We start from the raw sequence: 25,508 nt of genomic DNA, 5'->3' as shown, positions 1-25,508 counted from the left end.
TTATCCACTAGGCCATGCTGCTTCTCAAGTCAGGCCCAGTGCCAGTCCTGGGGGAAGAAGAGGACATACTGACTGGGGCCCATGACCCAAAGGGATCCACTCTGGTCTGAACGAGAGTCTCTTATCTAATCAGTCGAGGAGAGTCAGGTTACCTGAGGTGGCCAACACCTTCAGAGACAGGAATCAAATATAAAGCGACCTGGACAGATTTGAGTAATAGCCCCTGGCACATAAAAATCAAATCCCAAGGGGACAGATGCAAGAGGGTCCACTTGGAGATGAAAAATAAATGCCCAAGCACACAGTGCGAAGAGTGGATTAGGCACCAGGAAGGTTCAGCAGAGACACCTTCAACCCAATGCTCCAGGCCAGCATCAATAGCAAGCGGGGGCTGGGGTTGTGGACAGGAGAATCACAGATCTTTTCTCTGTCTTCCCTAGTGGCCACAGCCAGGTCAGTGTCCGGCTGGGGCCCAGCTGCTGACACAGGGTACGAGGCTGCGGATGTGGGTAGAGCAACAGCACTGATTCTTTCAAATGGTGGGAGCTTGGACCCAGTGGGAAAGGTTAAAAAAAAAAAAGTTTTCTATTCGAGAGAAGGGACCCATAGCGACTGGGGTGACTCAAGGTTCCTGCATGGAAGAAGGTGATGGTAAAGGGACAGTTACAGGCTAAATGCGGGCTTTCAGCTCCATGAGCATTCTCAGGGACTCTGTTTGACTGGTTGTTCTCTGTGTCCCTGAGGAGCAAACCAGAGGGATGATGATTAACCTCTGGTAGGGGTTATTGGGAATTTGTGGAAGATTTTTAAAAAAGATCAGAAAGCCACCTTCCTGGAGAGCTCAGTCATAAGTCATCGGCCTGGAGGTGATTGGACCGTGCCCTCTTAATTTGGAGTTCCATGGTCTAGGCTATGCAAAGTTTTAACTTTTCATTTCTATTTCAATACAAAAAATCAGAAGCCACTTCAATAGGGTTAAACCTACTGGAGCTATAAATGTAATTATTGAGAGAGAATGAGAGCATGTGTGCGCGCGCACACGCACGCGTGCGAGAGAGAGGGAGGGAGATGGGGAGAGAGGGAGAGGCCTGAGAGCAAGGTACATTTGCTGAATATCCAAGGGATACCTCTGATGCTTGGAAGAAAGAGAAAACTTAGTCCCATTTTACAATTCTGGGGAGCCTTATCCTCCAGTCAACACAGGCATCTGGGGACAACATCACGCTGTTATTCTCCAGCGGGGTCCTAATGAGGAAAATCACTGCAAATGAAACATCCGCATGCCGTTAGTTCATCCAACAATCCCAGAAAACGAACCCCTGCACATTTCGATTTCTGGCCAATTCATACCCCATTCATAGCACTTAGCAATGGAAACAAAGATGAGAGTGTGGCTCATGGGGTGTCTTTTTTTCTCCCCTGGTTTTCACTTACAGGTGCTTTAAGCCACAGCTTTGGTCCTTGTCTTCACAAAGAAACTCCTGAACCCAACACAGTGACTATAACCTTCTGAACTACTTAAGAATTAGCTGGGGGAAATTCCCAGAATTACTAGTTCAATCAACAAATCCTGTGGCTTTCTTCTTCTGTGGCTGGTTCAAGCAACCCACATGAGAGGCAGAGCAGGTGCCAACCCACCTCACAGCAAGCTGCCCTAAAAATAGAACCAGGAGAGAGGAGTGGAGCAGATCTGAACCCCGGACACCACAGACATTTCTCCTGCCTTTCACTCCTGGGGATCCAGGGAGCTTGAGCAGAGCCTATTGAAGGGATAAATTTAGGCTGGAGGTTTAGGAGGTCTCTTCCTCAAAGAAGCAAGAAGGATATGTTAATAGTGTTGGAGTGCCTTTTTCTTTGGCTGGAGAAAATCATTGGGTTGCTGGCCACAGCTGGAATTTAGTTCCATAAGTAGAACTTTTAAGGAGGAATGGTCAAAGGGGGTACTCCCGTCCCAGAATAGTGAGTAGAATATCAAGACACAAGATTTATTATCGATTGCCTTTTGTGGGCCCTGCTCTGGCTTGTAGGGCCATCCCTTCTCTTCGGACTATCTGCTCCTGGTGCTTCCTCACTGCCCAAAAAACTCTTTCCTGTTTTCCTCCACCAGCCTGACCAATTAATCACAGCTTGACGGGCTGATCGCTGTCTAAAGGATTTCTTACTTTGATTCCACCCTAAAAGACTTCCAAAGAGTCAAGGGAGACAGATCCTTCACCGATCTAATGCCCATATACTTAAACTGTCGTTCTAACTCCCAGCCGCAACCCACCGCACACCAATCCCTGGATAGCCCAAGATTCCCGTGAATTGTCCGGGAACAACTCAGGAAGCATTGGAACTCCTTGGCAATGTTCAGGATGAACTTGTTTTGCTGGAGACTTCCGCACATTTTCGTTCTTGATTATTCAGTTTTCACTCACAATGTCAACAAACTCAGTGCTTAACCAATGTGACTCTAAAACTCAGTCAACTCAGGGAAGCAGCATGGCTCAGTGGAAAGAGCACGGGCTTGGGAGTCAGAGGTCATTGTTCTAATCGCGGTTCCACCACTTGTCAGCTGTGTGACTTTAGGCAAATCACTTAACTTCTCTGTGTCTCAGTTACCTCATCTGTAAAATGGGGATTAAGACTGTAAGCCCCATATGGGACAACCTGATTACCTTGTATCTACCCCAGTGCTTACAACAGTGCTTGGCACACAGGAAGCGCTTAACAAATATCATGATCGTTTTTATTATTATTAACTCAGTAGTATTTCCTGAGGACCTAGTGTGCCAAGTAGTCTTCTACGCACTTGGGAGAGCCCAATAAAGACTCTGACTACAGACAGAGCTAACACTCTTGCAGGGTGATCAAGTGAAAGAAACTGAAGGCCTAGTGGGCAGAGGAGGCATAGTTCCAAGGAATCACAAGAGGAAATGACCATAACCTCATTTGCCAAGACCAGCAGAAACAGGACCTCCTTCTGTCTCTCCTGGATGCTCTAGCTTTCTTCTTTCACCTCTAAAGGAAAACTATACTTCACCGCAGACATACCTATATGATGCCTGGGAATACCTTCTCCCATTTCTGGTTCCACTCAAATTTCCCAAGGATTTCAAGGCTCCTAGGCTTTGCTGCTTTTCCCCTTCAACAAAGGACCCATATCCCTTTATACTCGGGCCCAGCCCGGCGCTTGGCTCCCTGAGTCACCTGGAGGAGCTGTCGATTCTGTCTACAGGCTAGGCACACTTGGAAGGGCTGCAGCTAAGGCCGAGTGATGCCGTATCGTGACCCGGTTCCAAGGTTCTGGTAGAACCGGTCCAGGACACCACTTCTCAAAACTCAGAGCCTTACCATCGGAACTGAGCTTGACCTAGAGAGACTAAAATCAGGACCCTAGCGCTGGGTGTGGAGATTCTGACTTCCTTTTTCTCCTTTGGTCAGGTCAGGAGGAGCAAAGGAGCAGCCAGCCCCGATAGAAGGTGGGTTTTCCCACTGCAGATTGGTGAGAGCGCCACCGGGGGGAACTTGGGGCGTTCACTCAACAGTACGTGTCCGTCAGGGTGCGAGGAGCCAGAAATGGCCACGCATGGATGGGTGAGCATGCGTATGGGATGAGGCCCAGGGAGAGTTCCCTAGCACAGGCTTTCCCTGACCCGGAGCCAGGTGAGAACACAGGGCTCACCCACACCCACGGAGAGCCCAGGGACTTTCTGAACGGAACTTGATTCGGCCAGCATCGCCGCACACTGACGAGCCGTCGGCGGTGCCAGTCGGCCGGAGTGCTGCTGCCGAATGGCCGCGATCCTCCTTGATCCAACAGCTTCTGCGGGGAAGCATTTGATTCCCTCACAAAAGTCCCTAATGGGCCCTCACCCCATCCTCAGAGAACGGTTCCTCCGGCCTAAGTCAGAGCCAGGGCGGGGACAGCATCTTGGCAAATCCAAGTGAAACCTCAGATTTGCTCCAACCATGGCAACAGGCTTACTTACCTGAGACATTTAATAATAATTTATAACAGCCAGCCCAGATTTTCCCTCTGATTAACATATGGATTTCTCTATGTCTCTCAAAACCTATTTAATAAACTGAAACAGCAACAGCTAAAACAGTTATGGGATTTCTTGTATTTAAAAAAAAAAACCAGCCGCAAAACCCAATTGCACTAAAAGTTTCACTTGGGGCTGCTTCAAAGCCGAACATCGGCATTCAAGCCGTGGTTTTCATTGTAAAAGAGCGGAGACATAGGGTCACCCGTCTGACCGGCCAAGCAGTGACTTCTCAGTGTGACCATTTCTCCGTTTGACCACTCTCTTTGGATCCGTCCAGGTCATTTTCCACCTGCTCCCGCTGAGACTCCCAGCCCCTACTCCCGACAATCTCTGAGTACACCGAGCCACAGGGATTCGAACTGCTACAACGTGCTCCCTCCCCCGCGGCCTCTCTCCACCACCCGGTGGAGCAAATCTCCTGGAAACCAGATGCCTTTCCACCCTGGCACCCAGGGCCCTCGGTGCCCTCCTCTCCCAGACTGCCACGCTGTCTCCCCGTGGACCAGACTGACCCTCCTCTGGGTCACCAAGGATCCTCCACTCTGACCTGCCTTGCACCCCCTGGAGGAAAGCAGCCTGATGCCGCCACCACAAAACCTCAGGAAGGCTGTGGCCACTGAAGCTGTAGTGGTCGCTGTATCTGCGGTTGCGTCTGTGGTCTCTGACCTGTGAGGAGCATGAAATTCTGCTCCTTTAGCCACCAGCTCCTTACAGCTCTTTGCTTTTATTCTGTATATCTGTCTGTGCCTTTACGTAGATCTGGTGTATCGTTTCATCTTTCCCTATGTGTCTATCACCAGACTCTGGCCTCCTTAGTATTTTTAGATGGTTAACTCCCTGAGGGCCAAGAACTGTGTCTAATTCCCACCTGTGAATTTTCCCCCAGCATTTAGAAAGTGCTCTGCACACAGTAAATACTTAATAGGTCAGATCACTAATACAACTTCTACTGCCACTGAAAATCTCAGATAGCCAACCTGGCCCTGTGGCTTTTGCCCACTCAGGCTCCCATTCAACTGAAAGACTGTTCCACGTCTCCATCTGGTGACAGGGCCCGGATTCCTCCAAAAACATCCTCCTCTACAGGGACGTCTCATGTGCGCATAGGTGTCCGGGTACATTGTCTCTATCTGTTGCCCAGCTGTACTTTCCAAGCGTTCAGTACAGTGCTCTACACGCAGTAGTCGCTCAATAAATATGATTGAATGAATGAATGAATGGGTACCCACCCTGTGTGCCCACACAGAAACAAAAGTCAGTTAAAATGCTCCTTCTACCTCAGATTCCCTGGGAGGGGAGAGGAGGGAGGCATGTTCGGAAGGGAGGAGTGAGGTGCAGAAAGTGGCGAGAACAACTGGGACTATAAACATTTAAAAAATTCAGAAATGCAAGTTCTCCTGGCTCCAGAGTCTCTGCAACAACATGTTGGTTTTGCAGTGGATGTGGTCGGGCTCCATTTCCTGGAGGAGAATGACTGCAGGACTAAGAGCTGGTAAAATGGGTGGGAGGCTGGCTACTAGGCAGAGGCAGCAAACCCACACATCCCCAGGCTTCACTCCGGCAAAGCTGGGGGCGGTACATGCAAGCCGGAGACTGTGTCCAACCTGAATATCTTGTATCGACCCCAGTACTTAGTACAGTCCGTGGCACATGACACAGTCCCTGTCCTTCATGGGGTTCACAGTCTTTAGCTGTAACTCCAGAACTCAGGGGCTGAGACTGAGAAAGCAGTTAAACGAGCAGTCGAGCAAGGGATCACCTCCCAACCTCACTCGCACTTCTGGGTTCGGGCCCTCTCCAAGAGCACTGCCCAGAAACCAGAAGACAGCTCAGTATGTAGGAACAGGGTTCTACCCTGACTTAGGGAAGACTGGGAGGCAAGCTCACAATACTCACCGCTGGCACTCTCCAGCGTGCAGAATGAGATCTTCGTTACTTTTAGCGCTGACGGTCAGCTCATGCTCTGTAGAGTTGAAGACGTCCAGGAGGAGATGGCACTGACGAGTGCTGCGGGAGAAAAAGTGAAATCACAGTTGGACCAGGCAGAACTGCTCAGCTCCTCAAGGAGAAATGCTCTCCACTGAGCCCCTTCCCACCAGTCACCTCAATCCTACTCCTGGATCTCAATCATCCAGTGAAATGGGGGGAACAGATTAGATGTGGTGAAGATGGTGTTTAAGCAGCCCCAGGCTGCTTAAACCCTTTGGGAAGATGGAAGCCTCACGGTGCTGGCTCTCGACGGAGCCTAGGTTCCAACGAGTGAGGCTTCCTCTGTGCAAAGCACAGGGGAGAGAGGCCCAGAGACGAGGCTTGCTCATCATTCCTGTCTCGGTACACCCTTATACCGTGATGGGGGGTGCTGACCTCTCTTTGGGTTTCCCAATCCCCTGTCCTGCGACAAAAATAGCCATCACCAAATTCTGCATCATCGCAGCCCTTGGGCCCTAAGGGCCCCCAGCCCTCCCGCCCCCCAGACCGAGTGAGACTGTGATTACTGTCTCAAGTGAAACAACTCCTATAAATAATGGTAACGATCATTACCCCTCGCCACTACCCAACCGAATACCATTTCAAATGGATTCGGAGAAAAAAGTCACAAATATGACCATTCATCATAGGATGCAATTATTTTGTAATTTAAAAACAATTAGATGCCGAAGAAGAGTGGAATGTTAAAGGCTCCTGGGGGTTTTATCAAAGGCAAAGTTTTCCCCAACGGAAAGAAGGCAACGCCTGGAAGAGACAGCTCCCAGTGGGAAAGTCATCACCATGAACCTGCACTCATGGGTCGAGCACTAGTGCCCTGAGCTTGAGGCCAAGGTGAGCCCAGACCGGAGCCTCTCTCCCATTTGGGGATACCACTGGCCAGCAGTGGCCACTCCCCGGGTGTCCAGTCTCTGACTCACCTGGGCTCTCCCAACCGCTCAGGAAAGAGATCCCGGGCAGCCGGCACCCTGTGAAAACTCCTCAACCCATCGGTTGATGGGGTCCAGGACTGCCACTGTTTATTCTGGACTATTTGGTACAGAATTTGATTTTCGGGGAAATGGTGATCATGAACAGTAGCTGAGTCCAGCTCAGAACAGAGAGATGACTCTGCCATTGGGCCTTGCCAAAAATACAGTCAAATTCTGGGAGGGCATTAGTTAAGGTAGAATCACTTATATTTGTATTCACTATGTGAGAAGAGCAGTCTAGCCAGGGGAGCCTGTTTTCCGGGGCCTGGGACCAGCTCAGAGCTGGGGGAGCACTGACCTCGTGGCTGGAAGAGTGCTGACACGGGTGAAGAACACAGAGGCCTCCACGTCAACGTGAAGTCCCAAGGAAAGGTTCCTGTAATACCCATCTATGTGTCCGGGGCCCCCAGAGTATTTGAAGTTCAAGATGGCTTCCAGCGTCTAGGAAAAGCCAAACACAAGAAAACAGACACAAGGATTTACTATGCACACATTTGGCTGCTGAAACTATTTTCAAGAACTCTGTTCCTTCAGCAGAACTCTTGGCCTTCTGTGTGACCTTGGGCAAGTCACTTCACCGTCCCCTCGTCTGTAAAATGGGGGTGATGACACCTCCCTCATCCTTACCCACATCCCACTCTGAGGATACAATGAGCAGATTGATGCGAACGTGATTCAGAAAAATAAGAGCGCAGTGTCCCCGGCCCTTCCATGGCACTTGTCAAATAATCTCGAATCATAGGACAGTTCTCGCTACCAACCGACTGAGGAGAAAAAGTTCTGCTTCTTAACGATGATTCCTGGTCCAGTCCAGACTGCCAGTCCAGAGACACAGGCAACAGTCCCCATTTTGCCCCAAACACAGCAAACTACTTTGGGAAATGATTTCACCTCCCTCTGCACCTCCCTCCCCTTGCTATAAAAAAGCCCACACGGATCATAATACAGGGGAGTAATGGAGCAGAAATCAATTGACTGATGAATGAAAGCTGTTCTGGAAATACAAAGTGATGTATAACTGCCAAGCATTATCACAGGTAGGAAATGATTCACTGTTTCTATTCTTCCCGAATCGACTGTGTCAGGACTCTGTAAAACAGAACAAAGGTTGTAATTACAGAGAAATGTATCGGCCTAATTTATGAAATCAAGTAAAAAGAGGTTTCATACAGCTACTGGGTCTTATTTTCCTTTTTCCTTTACAAAGATGTTCTCTAGCTTAAATAAACGAGTCTATTTTAATAAAATCATGAAATGAGCTGCAAGAAATTAAATTCAGCAAGTTTTACTTTCTTCCAGTTAGAGAACGGCAATCACCGCAGTAGTGTGCCCAATTTCACCTGTTTGACCTTTACAACTCTAACTTTCAGAGAAGAAAGTTACAGGCAATTATCATCAATACCCTAGATTTCTGAAGGCTTAGGACAGGCACAGAGGTGAATTTTGCCACGCCTCCTCTAAGAAGCCTTCCCTGGCTAATCTCTCATCTCCCGGCCCTGTTTCTCTCCCTACCGTATTACCTACGTGACTGAGATCATACCCCCTAAGCACTTGCGTATCCCAACCCCAGCCTTACAGCATTTATATACATATCTTTTTACTCTGTTGCTTCCCCTACCTGTAACTTATTTCAGTGGGTCCAACTCTCCCCACCCTGATCGCAGGTTCCTTTAGGGCAAGGATCGTGTCAGCCAATTCTATTGTAGCCTTCCAGGTGTTCGGTATGGTGCTCTGCACAAACAGCCCCATCTGGAACAGGGACTCTATCTGATCTCATTATCATGTATCTATCCTAGTGCTTGGAATAGTGCTTGATGCATAGTAAGCACTTCATAAGTACCATTATAAAAAAATCATTACAGAGCAAGCACTCAATAAATACCATTTACTGACTAACTTTATTACGTGGCTAACACCACAACCAAAAAACAACTGGGACAAAATGGTGTGCACAGGGTGATGGGGGTGGGTTGGGGCGGGAAGAGGAGAGAGATGTTTCCTATCTAATTGGATCCTGCCACCTTTCGGTCCTTCCCTTCACCACTTTCCTTTCTGCCTTTCCTTCAGGTCTTGCTTCCTCCCAGACTCCTGGACCTTGGACTAGGGCCTGCCCATTATGCCCCATCCATTCCCTTCTCTAAGCCCCAACGTCTGCCAGCCACCTTGCCTAGCGGCTTCACTGGAGGGAGATGGCAGGGATGACAGCTGAGCAGGGCTCCTCTTCTCATGCCCCACACTTGGATCAGGGGGCACCAGCGACACCAGTGGCCTCAGCGGCCATGGAGTGGGCAGGCGGCTTTGTGCCGACACCCCTCTGAATTACAGGAGGAGTAATGTGAAATCATGCTCAGGGCAGTTTAGCCAGCCTGTGGCCCTCCCACCACAGCCCCAGTGACCAGAATTTTGCCACTGAAAGCCATGGCGGGGAAATGACCAAGCGATGAGGCCAGCTCCTGGAATGCCCGGAGCTCTCCGCGGGTGAATTCTAAAATGCTCTCCTCTCCCACCTTCTCCCAGAATCACCAGCAGAGAACTCTGCCTGTTGGCTTCACTGCATTTTAGAGGAGGTGTTAGCTGCCAGATTTAATCAACTCCTCACACTTCTTTCGTATTCCTTCTGTACCCAGAGACCCCGAGCTGTGGTTTTAATAAATCTAATAAAGCATAAATAGGGATTTTCTGTTGGAAATTATGCAGCAGAGTAATTTATTAGCAATCAACTGTATTTTACTTACATTAATATATTGTTCCAAGCAATAAGCAATTAGTAAGTTTTCCATTTACTCTCACTTAGTAATGAGAAAAGCTATCAGCCTTCATAATGAAGCATTTAAATGTTGCTTATGGAAAACATCAAAAAAATATATTTGAGACCACCTAAAGCCACAGATTTTAGACTTAACGAAATGAATATTCCATCCTTCCAGAACTATGCAATTAAGATTCGGACGCAGAGCAAACACGAGGCCCTGCCCGTCAGGAACCTTACTGGGAGACAAGCGAAGATGCAAAATATGCCCCGAGAAGGAACAGAAGTTGCTTCCGATGACATGGCTTTTGAGCTCGAGTGTCAGCTCTGACAGCCAGGAAGGTCCGAGCACTGACAGCCAGGAGAAGCTGCGGCACCTCATGGCGGGATTTGCACCGCCCCTCTGAGCGGACTCTGCAGATGCGTTTTCTAGACATAACCCAAGCCTTCGGCTAGCCTGATAAAAACCTTGATCCCCCACACCGCAGGGGAGGAAACTGAGGCCGCAAAGAGATTTGGTCATTTATTCCAGACCAGTCATTAGTGTGATCGCCTGGGAGACCCTATCCTTGGGCCCCTAATTCTAGTCAGCTGATGCACAGCAACAGAAAAGAAGGAAAAGGTGGAGAAAGATCCCTCCCACAAAGGGTATGCTGCTCTTTCAGCTGAGGCCTGCCTCCTGGTGAACAGGTTCAGAAACTGCACTCTTTTGGCATACTACCACACTACTGATATTAACGACGATAATAATAGTAATAATAGTATTATTACATATCATTATTATTGGGGTATCTGTTAAGCACTTGCTAGGAGCCAAGCACTTTGGGCAGGGGTAGATACAAGACAATCAGGTCAGACACAGTCCCTGTCTCATCATGGGGTTCCTAGCCTTAAGCGGGAGGGGGAACAGGTACCGAATCCCCATTTTACAGAGGAGCAAATTGAGACACAGAGAAGTTAAGTGACTTGAGAGGCAGCGTGGCCTAGTGACTACAAACGCTACAGGAAAAAAACGCAAAATCAGAACAGCCTCAGCAATCGCTAACAATTCAAAGGAAAATGACAGCCACCACACCCAGGAGACTAAAAACAAACCTAGCTGAGAAAGATGTGATTTCCCTCTGATCAAAGCAGGCAAGTTGGACAAAAACTTTACAGCAAGAAAGCACGGGCAAGCTATTGTAATTGATCCCTACCCGATTCTAACACATCTTGAGAAGTCATGGTATCCAACCCATTTAAGCTAATGACGTGGCATGGGCAGCCTTTCTTATCATTATTATATTAGAGACATAGCTTGGAAAAGTAACGATCTCCAAGTCTTACCCTTTAAAAGGCCTAGCACAGAAATTAAATCTCAGTAATAATAATAATTGTGGCATCTGTTAAGCATTTACTATGTGCCAATCACTGTTCTAAGCGCTGGGGTAGATAAGAGGTAATCGGGTTGTCCCATGTGGGGCACAGAAATTAAATCTCAGTAATAATAATAATTGTGGCATCTGTTAAGCATTTACTATGTGCCAATCACTGTTCTAAGCGCTGGGGTAGATAAGAGGTAATCGGGTTGTTCCATGTGGGGCTCACAGTCTTTAATCCCCATTTTACAGATGAGGTTAACTGAGGCAGAGAGAGGTGAAGTGGCTTGCCCAAGGTCACACATCAGACAAGCGACTGTAACGTACTGCCCTGACCTCCTGCCTTTTTTGAAACACAATAACGACATTGAGAGAAATGCAGAAAATGCCCGAACTCCTGCTCCCATTCTCAATGGCTACTGCCGCTGCCTCCACTGCCAGTCCACCCATCCAACCTCTCCTCGGCCTCCCTGCATTCTGGATTTGTCCCTGAAGGTCTCGGGGATTGGGATCTCCTTCAGCCAGGTTGGGATCCATAGGCGGATGTCACAGATGAGTGTCGGTGCGGTTGCACAGGCTCGCCACGCCAATGGGGCATCTCCTGACAGGCACCCCAGCAGCAAGCAGGGGAAGGGGGTCGGAAGGAAAGAGCCGTCAGGAACCTCCACCCCCCCACACTCTTCCTTTGTCACATCCTCACTGAGCGTATCCCCATCTCCTCTACTCTTGCTCCTGGTGGCTTCGGGCCCGCCCCCTGGTGGCTTCTGCCCCTTCTTTGAATCCTAAAGAACCACGACAGCAATCTTTCACACCCCGAATTTTCTCTCCTGAAGAAAGGCAGTCCTGGGAACAGTCTATTCTCAGGCCAGAGTCTTGCAGGAAGGGGCTCTAGGCTGTGCAGCAGGGTCTTTGAGAGAGGAAGCAATCATCAGGTCCCTGAGGACTTTTGGTAGAACCTTCCCAGGATTCAGGGCTGGTCTGTGGCTCCTGGAAACTTTCTGGCCTTGCATTTTGGGAATCCAGTCGACCTCCCACTGTCTGAGTCCGACTCTGTTCATTCGATCAGCCGGAGACCTCAGCTCTATGGCAGGGCTGGGCACCATCTGGGCCGCACCCAGCCCCCATCCAAACCCATGATCCAGCAGCCCCCTTCTTGGGCAGGGCTTCGGGCCGCAGCCTCTGACCTGCCTCAACTTCCTCAACTGCTCGGGATTGACCCGCAGGGAGTGCAAGCAGCAGAGGACACAGTGCTGTCTACTGCTCCGGAGGCATCCCACCGGCTTTCGTAACCCCAAGCAGCCGTTTGGTTGGCCATGAGGGAACCAGGCGGAACTGCAGCTGGTCCAATACAGCCCATCCATCTGTGAAGACCAGTTCGAGTCCCCATTCTGGGGTCGAAGCCTTCTGAGGCAAGATCCAGTCAATCTATCAGTGGCGTTTTCTGAGCATCTAGCAAGTCCAGAGTGTTGGTGCTTCGTTCTCAGCTCCTCAATCGATCATTGGTATCTACTAAACACTTTCTATCTGCCAAGCATGGTACTAGGAACTTTGGAGAGTACCATACCGCAGAGTTGGTAGATATGATCCCTGCCCACAAAAGGGATTGTGTCTGTTTACAGTTATACTGTACACTCCCAAGTACTTACAACAGTGCTCGGCACACAGTAAGCACTCAATAAACACAATTTAATGAATGAGCTTACAGTATATAGAGAGGAGCTCATGGTGTCCTCCACTAGCATGCAAATTTCTTGCGGATGTGAATGGGTCACAGGCTTCCGTTAGACTTTGCTTTGTGCTTAATACAGTGCCTTACATTCAGTAGGCACTCATTAAATTCTGTTGAGTCCTCGAGAGCTTCCCAGAAGCCAAAAGCAGGGCCCCTATGCTCAAGGGGTTTAAAAGTCTAAATAGCGAAGGGTGGGCAAGGTCTTACAATGAGACTGAGCCCTACCAGTGCACACACTCTCTCTCGGCCATCTCTTAAGTCATTAGAGTCAGTGCAACAGACACTGCCACGACTGTGAGGAATCACCAGCCCCCTGGGGGATTTCTCCAGCTAAGCAGCATTGCTTAGGCAGGTTTGGGATGTCTCCTGCCTTCGTCCTGATCCCAGGAGCCAGAGAAATCAAGGCAGAAACTGCTCTTCCAAAGGGAAGGGCTCATTCCCGGGTGGCTCATTCGACTTGGCGGCAGGAGCGGGCATGGGACTCCAGCAGGATCCCTGGCTCATCTGTCTCCGTTCCTGTCTGGAGGAGTCACTGAGCAATGAAATTGCCCCATCCCTTTGTGAAATAACACAATGGCAGTGACAAGTGGTGGGAGCTAAATATAGCCCGGGTAAGAGCCGGGGGAGGATTCGATAATGCAGCCCCACCTACCAGGAGCCTCCTTCCCCTGGCTAAGTCAGCCCGCGCCTGAGAATTCCTTTCAGAATCACGTACGGCAGCTCAATAAATCCGCCTCGGGCTTAGAAAGCATATTTTAAATTGGAGCCAGCTAAAAATAGCTCTGCTTGTAACGAGAGTGGCGATGTGAGGGGAATAACAGTCAGTGGAAGAGGCAGAATCAGCGCCCCATGCTCTGGCCCAGAGACCAATGGGGCGTTGAGAAGGTCACTCCCACCCCCAGATGGTAGGCTGAGGGTCTCCAAGAGCAGCAGTGACTTGCCCAGGGGGACAGTCCTGGAAACAGATTTCAATTTCCCTACAGAATGAGACGGAGAGAATAGGAATGTTCCAGGGGGAGGATGTAGGTGGTATCTGAGAATATGTGTGTGTGCACACACATGTACGTGTGTGTGTCTGTGTGTGTGTGTTTGGGGGAGGGGGGAACGCGTCCGGGAGGGATTCATCGGGGTTGTGGTAAGAAGATGAGGGAGGATGACTAGAAGGAAATGAGATTTGGGAGTAATGACTATGTGCCATTTTAGACTTACTCTAACGTTATTAGAGTTCATTCATGAAAAGAAATCTAGATCATCTAAAAAGTCCCGGTATGAATTGCTAAGCCTAGTGTTTGTACCAGTTCTGAAACAGGAGACTTTGTGAACATGGCCAAAAGCCGAGGGCAAAAGGGCCCTGGCAGGTCAGTTTGGTAAAGGAATACTGATTACTTTGTCTCCAGGTAACACTGTTACCTCAAAGTCCTTTAGGAGAGTTCCCACTTTCTGTCTGTGCCCTGAAGCACCAGATTTTTTTTCCTTTGTCATAGCTACATTTACATTGAAAAATGAAACTACCACTAATAAAATGATGTATTACTGAAAAGGTTCACCCAAGAATGCAATTCAATTTGTTTTAAAAATGGATTTTTTTCCATCAACCAATGTATTTATTGGGTGCTTCTTATGTGCAGAGCACTGTACTAAGTGCTTGGGATAGTACAATACAACTGAGTTGGTGGACAGGTTCCCCACAAAAAATGAGCTTACAGACTAGAGTTCTTAAAGCATCAGGTGAGTGACATTGCAACTCAAAAACCTCCATTCAATGCAACAAAATCCAGACTGTATGAGAGAATCGGTCACTAGATCTACATCCCAACACACACCAAACCAAGATGGGGTTAGAAAACCAAGATGTTTACCATCTCTGGCTGCCTCTCCACCCTTATTTGTGAAGCCTCTCAAACTAAACAAGACCCTAGTGCCTTGCTGCAGGTGGAAGTCAAGACTTCAAAAGAGATGATTTCTCTCGCCGGACAAAACATAATTAATAGCACGGAGGCTCCTCCCACTCTGCTCCTCCATTCAATTGAAAATCTAAGCAGGTGAATGAATATTCACGTGTGAGTCCAGGGGCCAAGAGCAAGGCCCTGTTACTAGACGCCTGGAAGTCAAGGCGCTTGGGAGGCTGGGAGCTAGAGCGAGTCATGGTGCCTGGGACCCACCTTCCCGGGAAGGCTTCCAGGTGGCCCTGGAGATTGGGGTCCAGTGGTTGGTGAGGGAGGTGACAGAAAAGCACTTTTGTGGAGCTGGCAAGGGGGAGGAGAATACAAACAGGTCCTGAGGGGGTGGTTGGGAGCCTCTGGCTCCATCCCAAAGCCCAGCAGAAGTGGGACAACCTGTCCTGTCTGGCTCAACCCCAGGGCTCTACCAGGATCCCCAGCCCCGGAGCAGGAAAAGGAGTTTCTGACTCACCTCTAGAACCCCCGGGGCCATGGAGCTGATCCAGAATCGGGTGGGACCCCATCAAGCTCTAGGTTTCAGGCAGGAGAGAGGCACTGTGGCCAGGGTCACCTCCGAAATCCCTGCCCACCCCCCATCTGGGTGTGGTGGTAAGAGGAGGCTGGATCTGTCGTCGCCTATATTCATCCCTGCCTTACTGCCTGTTAGGCCTAGAGTGGGCCTTGGGGCCCAAAAAAGGGAGTGGGAGGCACCTGCCAGGTTTCTACTTGGAGGGGGGAGACCTGGCTGCCGCGAGCGGGGCCAAGTGAGCAGTGGGTCCACCATTTTAACTCCTCCTGCAGCCCCATGTGGTTCATTCATTCATTCATCCATCTGATCACATTTATTGAGTGCTCATTGTGTACAGATCACTGTACTACACACTTGGGAAGTACAATACATCAATAAAGAGAGACAATCCCTACCCACACCAGGTTTACAGTCAAGAGGGTTCTGAGATGTGAGATGAGCTACCCCTGACTGCGTACCCACTGACTGCCCAGAAGTGGAGTAGGCCAAGGTAATTACTTGGCCCCTACAGGGTTAATTCTTTGGGGATGATGCCCCTCTAGTGTCATGGAGCTGAGGCCCCTGAATAAGTCCATATTTGCCCTCTTAAAGATGTCCTTCAGGAAACAGCTGAAATGAATAGCTTACCTAGGGAAAACTTTTGAAGCTAGGTTAGGTGATTGAAATGCCGAAGACACAGAAAACAAGGCAAAGTAAATAATGAATGTAGGCTCCAAATGCTCATTTCAGAACACCATGACTCATCCCCAAATATCCAAATGGAAACCCCCAAACTGTGAGTCACCCGGAAGCTGGACAATGAGCCACTTGCCAGGAGTTGTGCTACTGCTTGGTCACAAAGCCAACTCTAAGTGACAACTTCTCACGTCTGGGCATCCTATGGAGCCAACAGATACCTACTAACAGAGAGCTACTATATCAGAGACAGAAAGGAAGCATGGCCTGGGGCTCCTGCCTCTCCAGCACCAATGCCAACAGCATTGACTTTGATGATAACATTTGTCTCTCCCATTAGAGTGGAAGCGCCTTGTGGGCAGGGGCATGTCACTTCTTTATTCTGCATCTGTCAAGCACTTTGTACAGTGCACTGTATCAACTGGGCATTCAGTGAGTACTTCTACTATCACCTCTACGATGACAATCCTGACAACATTGATGATGTCAGTGAAGATGATGGTAGGGACGGCACCAGAGGACAAGCCACTCTATCAGTAACCAGCGGGCAGAGGGATTCGAGACTGTCAAATGAATGCCACCCACGCTCACACCTGTAGAAACTGCCTGCTCTCCAGCCGGTTGGACCAAAGAGGAGCTTGAGTGTTATGCCTGGAAGGCATGCTTACTCTGCCCTGGAAGGGCTACCAAGTATCTACCAACCCACGCCCTTGCCCTTATTTTTCAGTGGGATCCTTTTATCCCCATGTGCTAGTTAGAAAATCCTGTTTTCAATTAAACGCTCATCAGCTAGCCTTCTCTAACTCTGGTACGTGCACCAAAACCAAGTCTGCAAATGGGTGAAAAGCTGGCAGACAGTCAAGCAATTAGAAGAATTTTTCACTTATGCGTACGAATGTCCCCCACCAGGTAAATAAGGGGGCTACGTCATCACCTCTCAGGCATTTCCTTCCCCAGATCACATTGACCCCTTTCACTGCTAAAATCTCTACCCCGGATTTACAGCAAGATTTAGTAATAATAATAATTCTGTTATTTGTTAAGTACTTATTATGTGCCGGGCACTCTACTAAGCACAGGGGTAGATACAAGTTTATCAGGTTGGACACAGTCCCTTTTCCACATAGGGCTCACAGTCTCAATCCTTACTTTACAGATGAGGAAATTCAGGACCAGAGAAGTGAAGTGACCTGTCAAGACCACAGAGCAGACAAGTGGCAGAGCTGGGTTTAGAACCCATGACCTTCTGAGTCCCAGGCCCATGTTCTATCCTCTAGGCCATGTTGCTTCTCCATCAGCAACAATTAGCAATTTAACAGCAACGGAATGCAAATTCTGCTTAGCATCATCATCACTGGTATTTATTGAGCACTTACTATGTGCACAGTGCTTGGGGGAGTACAATACAGAGTTGGCAGACACAATCCCTGCTCACAGTGAGCTTACACTCTAGGGTGAGAGACAGACATTAATATGAATAATTTACAGAAATGTACATAAGTGCTTCTCACTGGGAGCACCTGCCCTCTTAAATTCTCAAAATTCCACACAGGATTTCCCCCAATGCCAAATAATGAGATTTCTGTAGCTGACAGGTGATTTATGTTTTATTCATCTATCACCCACATGGGAGTGCTTCTACTATCTGACATATGAGTAATATTCTAAATGACTAATATCAATAAGCATGTTCCTGACACAAGCCAAGAAGAGACTAAACAGAGAATCACTCTGGTAGATTTATAGAGAACCTCTTCTCCTGAAGCGCTCGATATAAACACAGACACATCAACCCTATACTTGATTGATCTAACCAGGGTTGTGGATTTGACTTGAAGGCGGCCCCTGCTCCAGCCCCCTTAGGGGTCTGTCCCCTTTCTGCTCAAGAGCAGGTCCCAGGGTGGTTTGTCCCAGCTGCCTCCACCCAATTCTAGTGATGGGACAGGAGGGAGGACAGGATAGGGAGATGAGAGGTTAACCAGGGAAGGAAGGCATCCTGGAAGTTAAGTTCATAGCTTAAAACAGAACCAAGCCCTTGATAATAAAACCAAACAAGGAACTGTATATTTGAATGGGCCCCGGGAAGGTGGCCAAGAGTGAGGTTTCAGTTCTGTTCCTTTTTGATTCTCATGCTGGAAGGCTCTTTCCTGGGTGCTCTTGGGAACCCAGGTTGTGAGCTGAATCTAGTGTCCCATGGGACCCTCATATCAATCTTTCTTCCTTTAAACTTGGTTGCTCTAAATTTAACATAGAACTTGTGCTCTCTGGATCACCTGCCTGCAGAACATGCCACCTTGATAATGAGGTCCATTTGTCACTTTCTTTTACTGAGATTACTTAGAATCACTCTGCAAAAAAAAACACCAAAAAAACCCTCGCATTTTCCATCTTTCTCATCTTATTATTTCTGGAGTGACTCTTCAGTGCACAGTGAGTGATGGAAGGAAATTACTGCCTTGATGTTTGGGAACGATTTTCTCCAAGAAAATTAGTGCTGCCGTAATTTTCATGGACAAATCCAATGTATCCTTCCTTCTTCCCCTTCTCTTGTACATGACAATAAAGATCCAGTCATCCCTTCTGTGCAACTAGATCGCCTAGTAAACCTGAAGCAGTGATCACCTGCCTCACGTACCAAAATGTCAAATTAATCCATTTACTTTCTGCAGTCAGCAATCCGACGCTAATGAGTTGATCACAAACAGCACCATTCTGGACCCTTGTTCAATCCTCATTCATTACAATGCTTCGTTTGGCATGACAATTCTGTTTTGACTAATAAATTAAGTCACTGAATATTAACCGCATGAATAATGCATGAACTTCACCAGGCCAATGTGAACTGGATTACTTAATCTTCATGTTACACTGAGCAATTCAACCTTGAATTTCCCTTGGGGCTCTAATAGCATATACATTTTTTTTTAAAAAAAAAACAGAATTCATTATAAACTCGGGGGAAAATGGCTTTTGGAAAGGACAGAAACAAAATGCCCACAGTTAAATCAACAAGCTGGATACAAACGTAGGTGAGTGGGACAGTGCTCTGCCAGTCCAGCAGAGCCACCGTGATCCCCATCATTCCGAGACACTCACACAAAGCAACCGTGTCCATATGGGTGGAAGGTCAGAGAGCACTTGGCCAACTGAAGCAGTGTATACCCTCCCCAGCACTTAATACAGTGTTCTGTACATAGTAAGCTCTCAATAAATACCACTGATTGACTGATTAAGAGCAAGAAAAAAACTACTTCAGGGAGTGAGACGTGAAGCAGATTGCCTTTGCCCACTGATAGGTCTGCAAGTCTGAGAAATGTGGTCAGAATCTGGATGATAATCAGAGACGTGGTCAGCTCTCCCTTCTCCCAGGGATCCATCCACTCTAGATCCCCCAGCACCAACACTGGAATCACGGTGACCTCTTTTCATCTGTGGCTGGAAGCTTCCTTGATGTGATTTTTCTGCCCTTATAAAAAGTAAACAGAGTGGTCGGCCCTCCTGAGTCACGCCAAGACTTGGAAGTAAGTGAAGACTCCATTCACGGGATTTCAAAGACAACATTTACCATATTAGCTTAACTATGCCTAAGGGGAGATGAAAGTCTCATCAACTGGTAGGAAGAGACCTGGTATTTCTACAGCACACTGATTGGGGTTGGGGTAGGGGTTTGATGAAAGTCTGCCAACAAAACTGTTGAGAACTGCAATACTTGGGATCTCCTCATTTCTGAAAAGGTCTGCACTGAGGACAGAGGGATATATTTTTATTTCCCTATTTATTTTGTTAATGAGATGTACATCCCCTTGATTCTATTTATTGCTATTGTTTTTGCCTGTCATCCCCGATTAAACTGTAAGCCCGTCAATGGGCAGGGATTGTCTCTGTTGCCGAATTGTACATTCCAAGGGCTTAGTACAGTGCTCTGCACATAGTAAGCACTCAATAAATACAACTGAATGAATGAATGAGGTCCAGGGCAGAGGGAGAGGTAAGACCAGGTGGGTGACATCCCGGGCACAGCTTGAGTGGGCTCTGTTGCAAACAATACGGTTTCGCCTGAAATCAAGGAACGCTGCTTTGGTCCCCATCCCTGATCAATTTGCTATTTGAGTCTGAAACAACAACAGCTACCCGGGCTTGCCAGCAGGTCTCATTCCAAATTCATAACCAAGAGAGGGGGAAAGGGGGTGGATGGCAGACAGCCTGAGTAAGGGATTTCAGGCGCTAAAATGCCCTAGAGCAGGGAAAAAAAATCCCAAACCCAACTGGCACAAGTTAAGCAGCACCTGAACTCTTTTCTGGTCTGCTCTTAAAGCTGCTCTTCTCTTCTCCATATCTTCTACAGTTCTATACAACTATCCTCTCTCTTTAGCTTGAAGTCGTTTGGGGGCACTGTAGTAAGTGCTTGAGAGAGATAACAGAACCACAAGGCACATTCCCCACCCACTAGGAGCCTCCACTCTAGCAGATATCTGAAATCCTAACCCGAGATGACATCCATTTCCAGACGTACATTCCGGGAGAACGGGCCCCTGCCCGTGTCTCCTTAACTTTCATTCATTCAATAGTATTTATTGAGCACTTACTATGTGCAGAGCACTGTACTAAGCGCTTGGAATGTACAAATTGGCAACAGATACAGTCCCTGCCCATTGATGGGCTTACAGTCTAATCGGGGGAGACAGACAGACAAAAATGATCCTTAATGATCCAAATGAGACCAAGGCCCCTGGGGCAAAACTACCCTCCTCTCTGGCAGGGAAGAGATCATGCCATTTGGCGGAAGGAGGGTCTAAGGTCTGGCTGTGGTTGGTGTCAGGGCTGGAGTTGTGGTCAACCCCAGATCCGATAATCCTCTAGACTGTAAGCTCCTTGTGGGCAGGTCACGTGTCTACCTCTCTGTTATACTGTACTCTTCCAAATGCTTAGTACAGTGCTCTGCACACAGTAAGTGGTCAGTATATACCACTGACAGAGTGGCTGTCGCTGTGATCAGGAGGAGTTCAGGTAAGCAGTAACAGGCTGGAAGTAGAGGAGATGCACCTCTCTCCTCCACACCCCAAGCCTGGCCAAACTCTGGCATAATTTCAAAAGCTTTTGGTCCGCATCCTCATTCATTCATTCAATTGCATTTATTGAGCACTTATTGTGTGCAGAGCACTGTACTAAGCGCTTGGAAAGTACAATTCGGCAACACATAGAGACAATCCCTACCCAACAACGGGCTCACAGTCTAGAAGGGGGAAACAGATAAAATAAAACAAGTAGGCACGCATCAATAGCATCAAAATAAACAGAATTATATATACACATCATTAATAAAATAGAATAAATATGTACAAATATACACAAGTGCTGTGGGGCGGCTGTGGTAGAGCACTTATACACAGGGGGTAGAGCAGAGGGAGGGAGTAGGGGCGATGGGGAGGGGAGGAGGAGCAGAGGAAAAGGGGTCCTCTCTGAGGCGCAGAGTCCTTATCATCCTTCTGGCTACATGAGCAAATTCTGTCAGGTTACATGTAAAGCCCCTCTAGACTATACGCTCGCTGTGGGCAGGGTACGTGATTACCAACTCTGTGCGCTATGCTCTCCCACTGGACTTAGTATAGTGCTCCTCACAGCAGGAAGCGCTCAATAAATACGATTGACTAATTGATTTAAAGCGGAAGTCTGTCTGATCCGTCAGTCTCGAATGAAAACTCCAGGAATCATGCATTCCAACCTTTCATCCAACACATTGTTTGCCACACTGTTCAGGTGGCGGTTCATGGGAGGTTCACCTGGGGTCACACCTTTCGAAGACAATGCCAGCAAAATGTTGCCAGCATCTTTTCAATAGCCAGGTGAGGAGGGAAGTTGTTTTGGTAATTTTCCTCCTCCTCTTCGGGCGGTGCACTTAAAGACCATTACAGTTTTAACACAGTTATTACAGCAGCAGAAGAGGGCCTGTAATTGGGGGATTTTACAACGGTAACAAACGAACCGGGTATCGTTCGACGTCAACCCTGGAACCTTGCCACGAGAGCCAACTTGAACACTAAACAAAAACCCAGAGGAAGCGCCAATAATTCACTGCCCCATTCTAGCCCCAGAGAGCTATAACAATGCCAACATTTATGAAAACAACAACAGACAATTCATGCTTTATGAGCTTGAACCCAGTTATGAGAATCCATTATTAAAATGTCCTTAATTTGCCTGCTCTAGCTGACTTTGATTTGATCTATGGGGGTATGTAAATGCTGTTGTCTTCTCCACTTAATGGTCATTTATTTCAACCACACCCAGGATTTAATCCTAAATGCCCTCGCCTGCCCCACCGGCCGCCCAGCCCAATAATTTTGATAACCATTTCATAATGGCTCTTTGGGCTCTGGGGTTTTCAACACCTGATGCTCGAAGAGGACTAGAAAGCTACAGTGCACGCCCAATTATGCGTTCATCGATAAGTAATGTGCTGTGCACACTGGGATGTATGCCATTCGGGGACACTAAATTCCTCCTGCATCATCGGCTAGCTGGTTTTGGGCCGAAATCTCTCCCAAGGTAACCGTGGACAAAGTGAGATCATTCAGAAGGCTCTGAGGCCTCGGGGTTTCACAGATTATGACTAATGCTGGGAAGTGACGGGAAAGAAATCATTAGCAGTTTTTTTTACAGCTGGGGGGATAATGGGGACAACCTTTACACCTACAGAATGGTGACCTGAGTGGGATCGTGGTCCACCTCCTTCCTCTTATCCCAAGATGATTTCTCTACAGCCCTTGAGTTCATTTCATTAAAATTCACTCAAATGGTCATTTAAACTAAAGCACTTTTTTCTCCTCTCTCTCACAGGGGGTGAGGCCTGGGTTGCACACCCCGAGGGAAGAGATGAGTCAATGGCTTGATTTATTGTCTGTAATTTACAAATTTTAGGAAACTGTCACAAGCTGAAGCCAGTACCTCACATGGACTGAATCAGCTATTGTTTCTAGGGGGATTAATCAACATCAGATCTATCAGTAGGATTGATTGAGCGCCTGCTGCACCTGCAGCACTGTAAAAGGCACTTGGGGGAGTACAACATAAGTCAAAAAATGTTCCCTGCCCTCGAGAAGCTTACGGTCCAGCAGGAGTATGTTTGAGTTCTGTCCCTAAGGAACACACAATCAGTGGTGTGACATCAGTCAGTAGAAAGAGGCACAATCAGAGCAGAGCAAATTTCTCCATTGAGTACTTCCAGAGGGGGGAAAAGTATGAAGGTGAGGAACAGAATGGATCCTTGACCAACCAGGCAACGGCCATGGAGCCAAAGCAGCCTGCCCCTCGGAAGAGGGAAACCAACAGGGAACCGCCTCCAGACCACCTGGCCCAAACCTCTGACCTGCATTACTCCCTGTCCCCGGGAGCCCGGGGAAACTCCCACAAGCTCCAGCTCCCCCAGACCTCCCCATTGGCAGAACTTGTGGTGCGGGGGGGAGGGCAGGAAGTGAGTGTGTGTGTGTGTGTGTGTTGGGGGGAGGCAACCAGAGCCCTGGGGGCATTGGGAGAACGGGAATCCAGAGGCAGGGGAGCAGAGAGCTGGGAGTCAGCCACATCCAGGTGTCCAGTGGTCCCAGCAGGCCAGCTGGCAGAGAGCCAGGCCCAGTGGGTGGCAGCTGGCAATGGGGAGAGGAGAGCTTCAGCCACCCAGTGGGAGGAAGAGGGTGGGGACAGGGAGGAGGGAAAAGCCTGCAGCTTGTTCAAGGGAATCAGCTAGCTTCGCTGTCACACAGCACAGCGATTCAGAAACGCTTGACACTAACTCCCTCCGCACCCCCAGATGCTTGGAGCGGAACTGGAGACACACTCGTCTCAGAGCAAGCTGGCAGCAGAGCTCGGGAAAAGGTTGGAATCATCGCGCCGGGGTCTCGGTCCCTCTTCTCCTGGCCCGGGTGGCCGGCAGCTCCTGCCCCCCGGGCAACTGGCCATCTCCTGGAGAACCCGCTCGTGCCTGGGAAAATAGTGCACCCCGCCTCCCATTGATGAGACGGGGGCATGAATGCCAGCATCAGCATCTAACTTGGTTTCCACTTTGATTACTGAGTCATTTTATCATCCTTCAATTTGCTCCAAAAATAAGTATGTCAAGACATTCACCGAATATAATGAATAGAGCATGGGATTTTCTCAGCTCGTGTCTTTATTAACTGGAAAAATGGATCATTAGCGCTTCCTGATTTGTGAATTTCTAAGTTAATTCATGGGAAATAGATGCATCTTTCATAAAAAAAAGGATTTTTAAACAGGGTTTGCTCTAAAAGTTCAAAATATATACATAGAGATAGAGAAATAAAGAACTTTGCTGATTTGAAATTTTTCCTTAATCAAAAATACGGTTCATGAGAAAATGAGATTTGCTTCCTCAGATATTTGGAAAGCAAACACAGTAGCTGATTAAAATAATCTGTGCAGTCAGGCCTCCCAACCTACCAGAATTCTATTAATTGGCGGCTTCCAGGACACGCCTGGGCCAGGATTGGACGGTTTCATGTGTCAATAACTCCTATCTGTCTGTGCACTCCACCAGATCGTAAGCTCCCAGAGGGCAGTGATCGTGATCAAGGGTCTCACTCCTGCAATACTCTCCCAAACCCACACCACCACGGAGTTTCGCACTCGACAGGCACTCAGGAAACCACCCCCAAAGGATGAGGACATTAGCCAGATTTGGCTTGAAAGCTCTGGGTGGAATTTTCCACCTCCCTCCCCCTCAGAAGTGGAGAACCAGGAAAGAAACCTTTGGGAAGAGGCTAGAAGTGAAGAAACCGTCAGGCCACCATCAGGGCACGATCATCACACACGCTCTCAAATACGCATTTGGTATAAGCGGGGGGGGGGGGGGGGGGGAGTTTCTGAATGAGGCCCAATAGGGTTTAACGCTCCTGCAGAACCAGAGTAATTTCCCTAAAATGGAATGACATCATTCTAAAGAGCCACTTGATGTGAATTAGTCTCAAAGAGTTTGACAGAAAAGAGAAACATTTAACTACAGGTGATGACTCCTGTATAGACACCTAATACAAAAAAAAACCCAACAGACAACTCAAAAGATTTTTTCTCTGGCAAGAAACAATGAAATCTAGACCTGAAAAGAATCTCAGATGCAAATGGGACTTCCTCTCCCTTCTGAATATAATCAAGGATCCATTTACCTAGGAAAAAGGACACTATTTTGCAGGAAATGACTAATAAAACTTAACAAGTCTAGTAACTTTTAACTTCAGGGTTCCTCTAATGTTTTCCTTTGTGAACCGCTGCCAGGATTCTCCTATGGGCACAGAATTCAGATTTTCTCTCCCACTAGATTGTAAGCCCCCTGAGGTCCAGGACCACTTCTTTAGTGTCTATGTACTCTCACTAGGACTTGGGACAGGGTTCTTCACACAAAAGGTGCTCAGTCAATACTACTGACTGATAAATTGACTGCACACACTCCCAAAACACTTCTTTTCCTGCAGGCTTTTGGCCCCTGTGGACTTGTTCTGTGGAAGAGGACCTGAGGAGGAGAACATG

General features: G+C 48.1%; 1 protein-coding gene across 1 annotated transcript in view; it reads right to left on the bottom strand.

Moving 5' to 3' along the window:
• The window catches only part of TRAPPC9 (trafficking protein particle complex subunit 9), a 191,167-nt gene that overhangs the window by 79,805 nt on the left and 85,854 nt on the right, over positions 1–25,508 (bottom strand). Inside the window, exons 18-19 of the mRNA XM_029062397.1 lie at positions 7,290–7,432; positions 5,931–6,041 (exon numbers count right to left, since the gene is read on the bottom strand). Coding sequence (XP_028918230.1) covers positions 5,931–6,041; positions 7,290–7,432 — 254 coding nt within the window. The remainder of the gene's footprint in view (positions 1–5,930; positions 6,042–7,289; positions 7,433–25,508) is intronic.

This window comes from Ornithorhynchus anatinus, chromosome 4 (genome assembly GCF_004115215.2).
Source record: "Ornithorhynchus anatinus isolate Pmale09 chromosome 4, mOrnAna1.pri.v4, whole genome shotgun sequence".
Classification (NCBI taxonomy): Eukaryota; Metazoa; Chordata; class Mammalia; order Monotremata; family Ornithorhynchidae; genus Ornithorhynchus; species Ornithorhynchus anatinus.
This window is presented reverse-complemented; position numbering and strand designations above follow the sequence as displayed.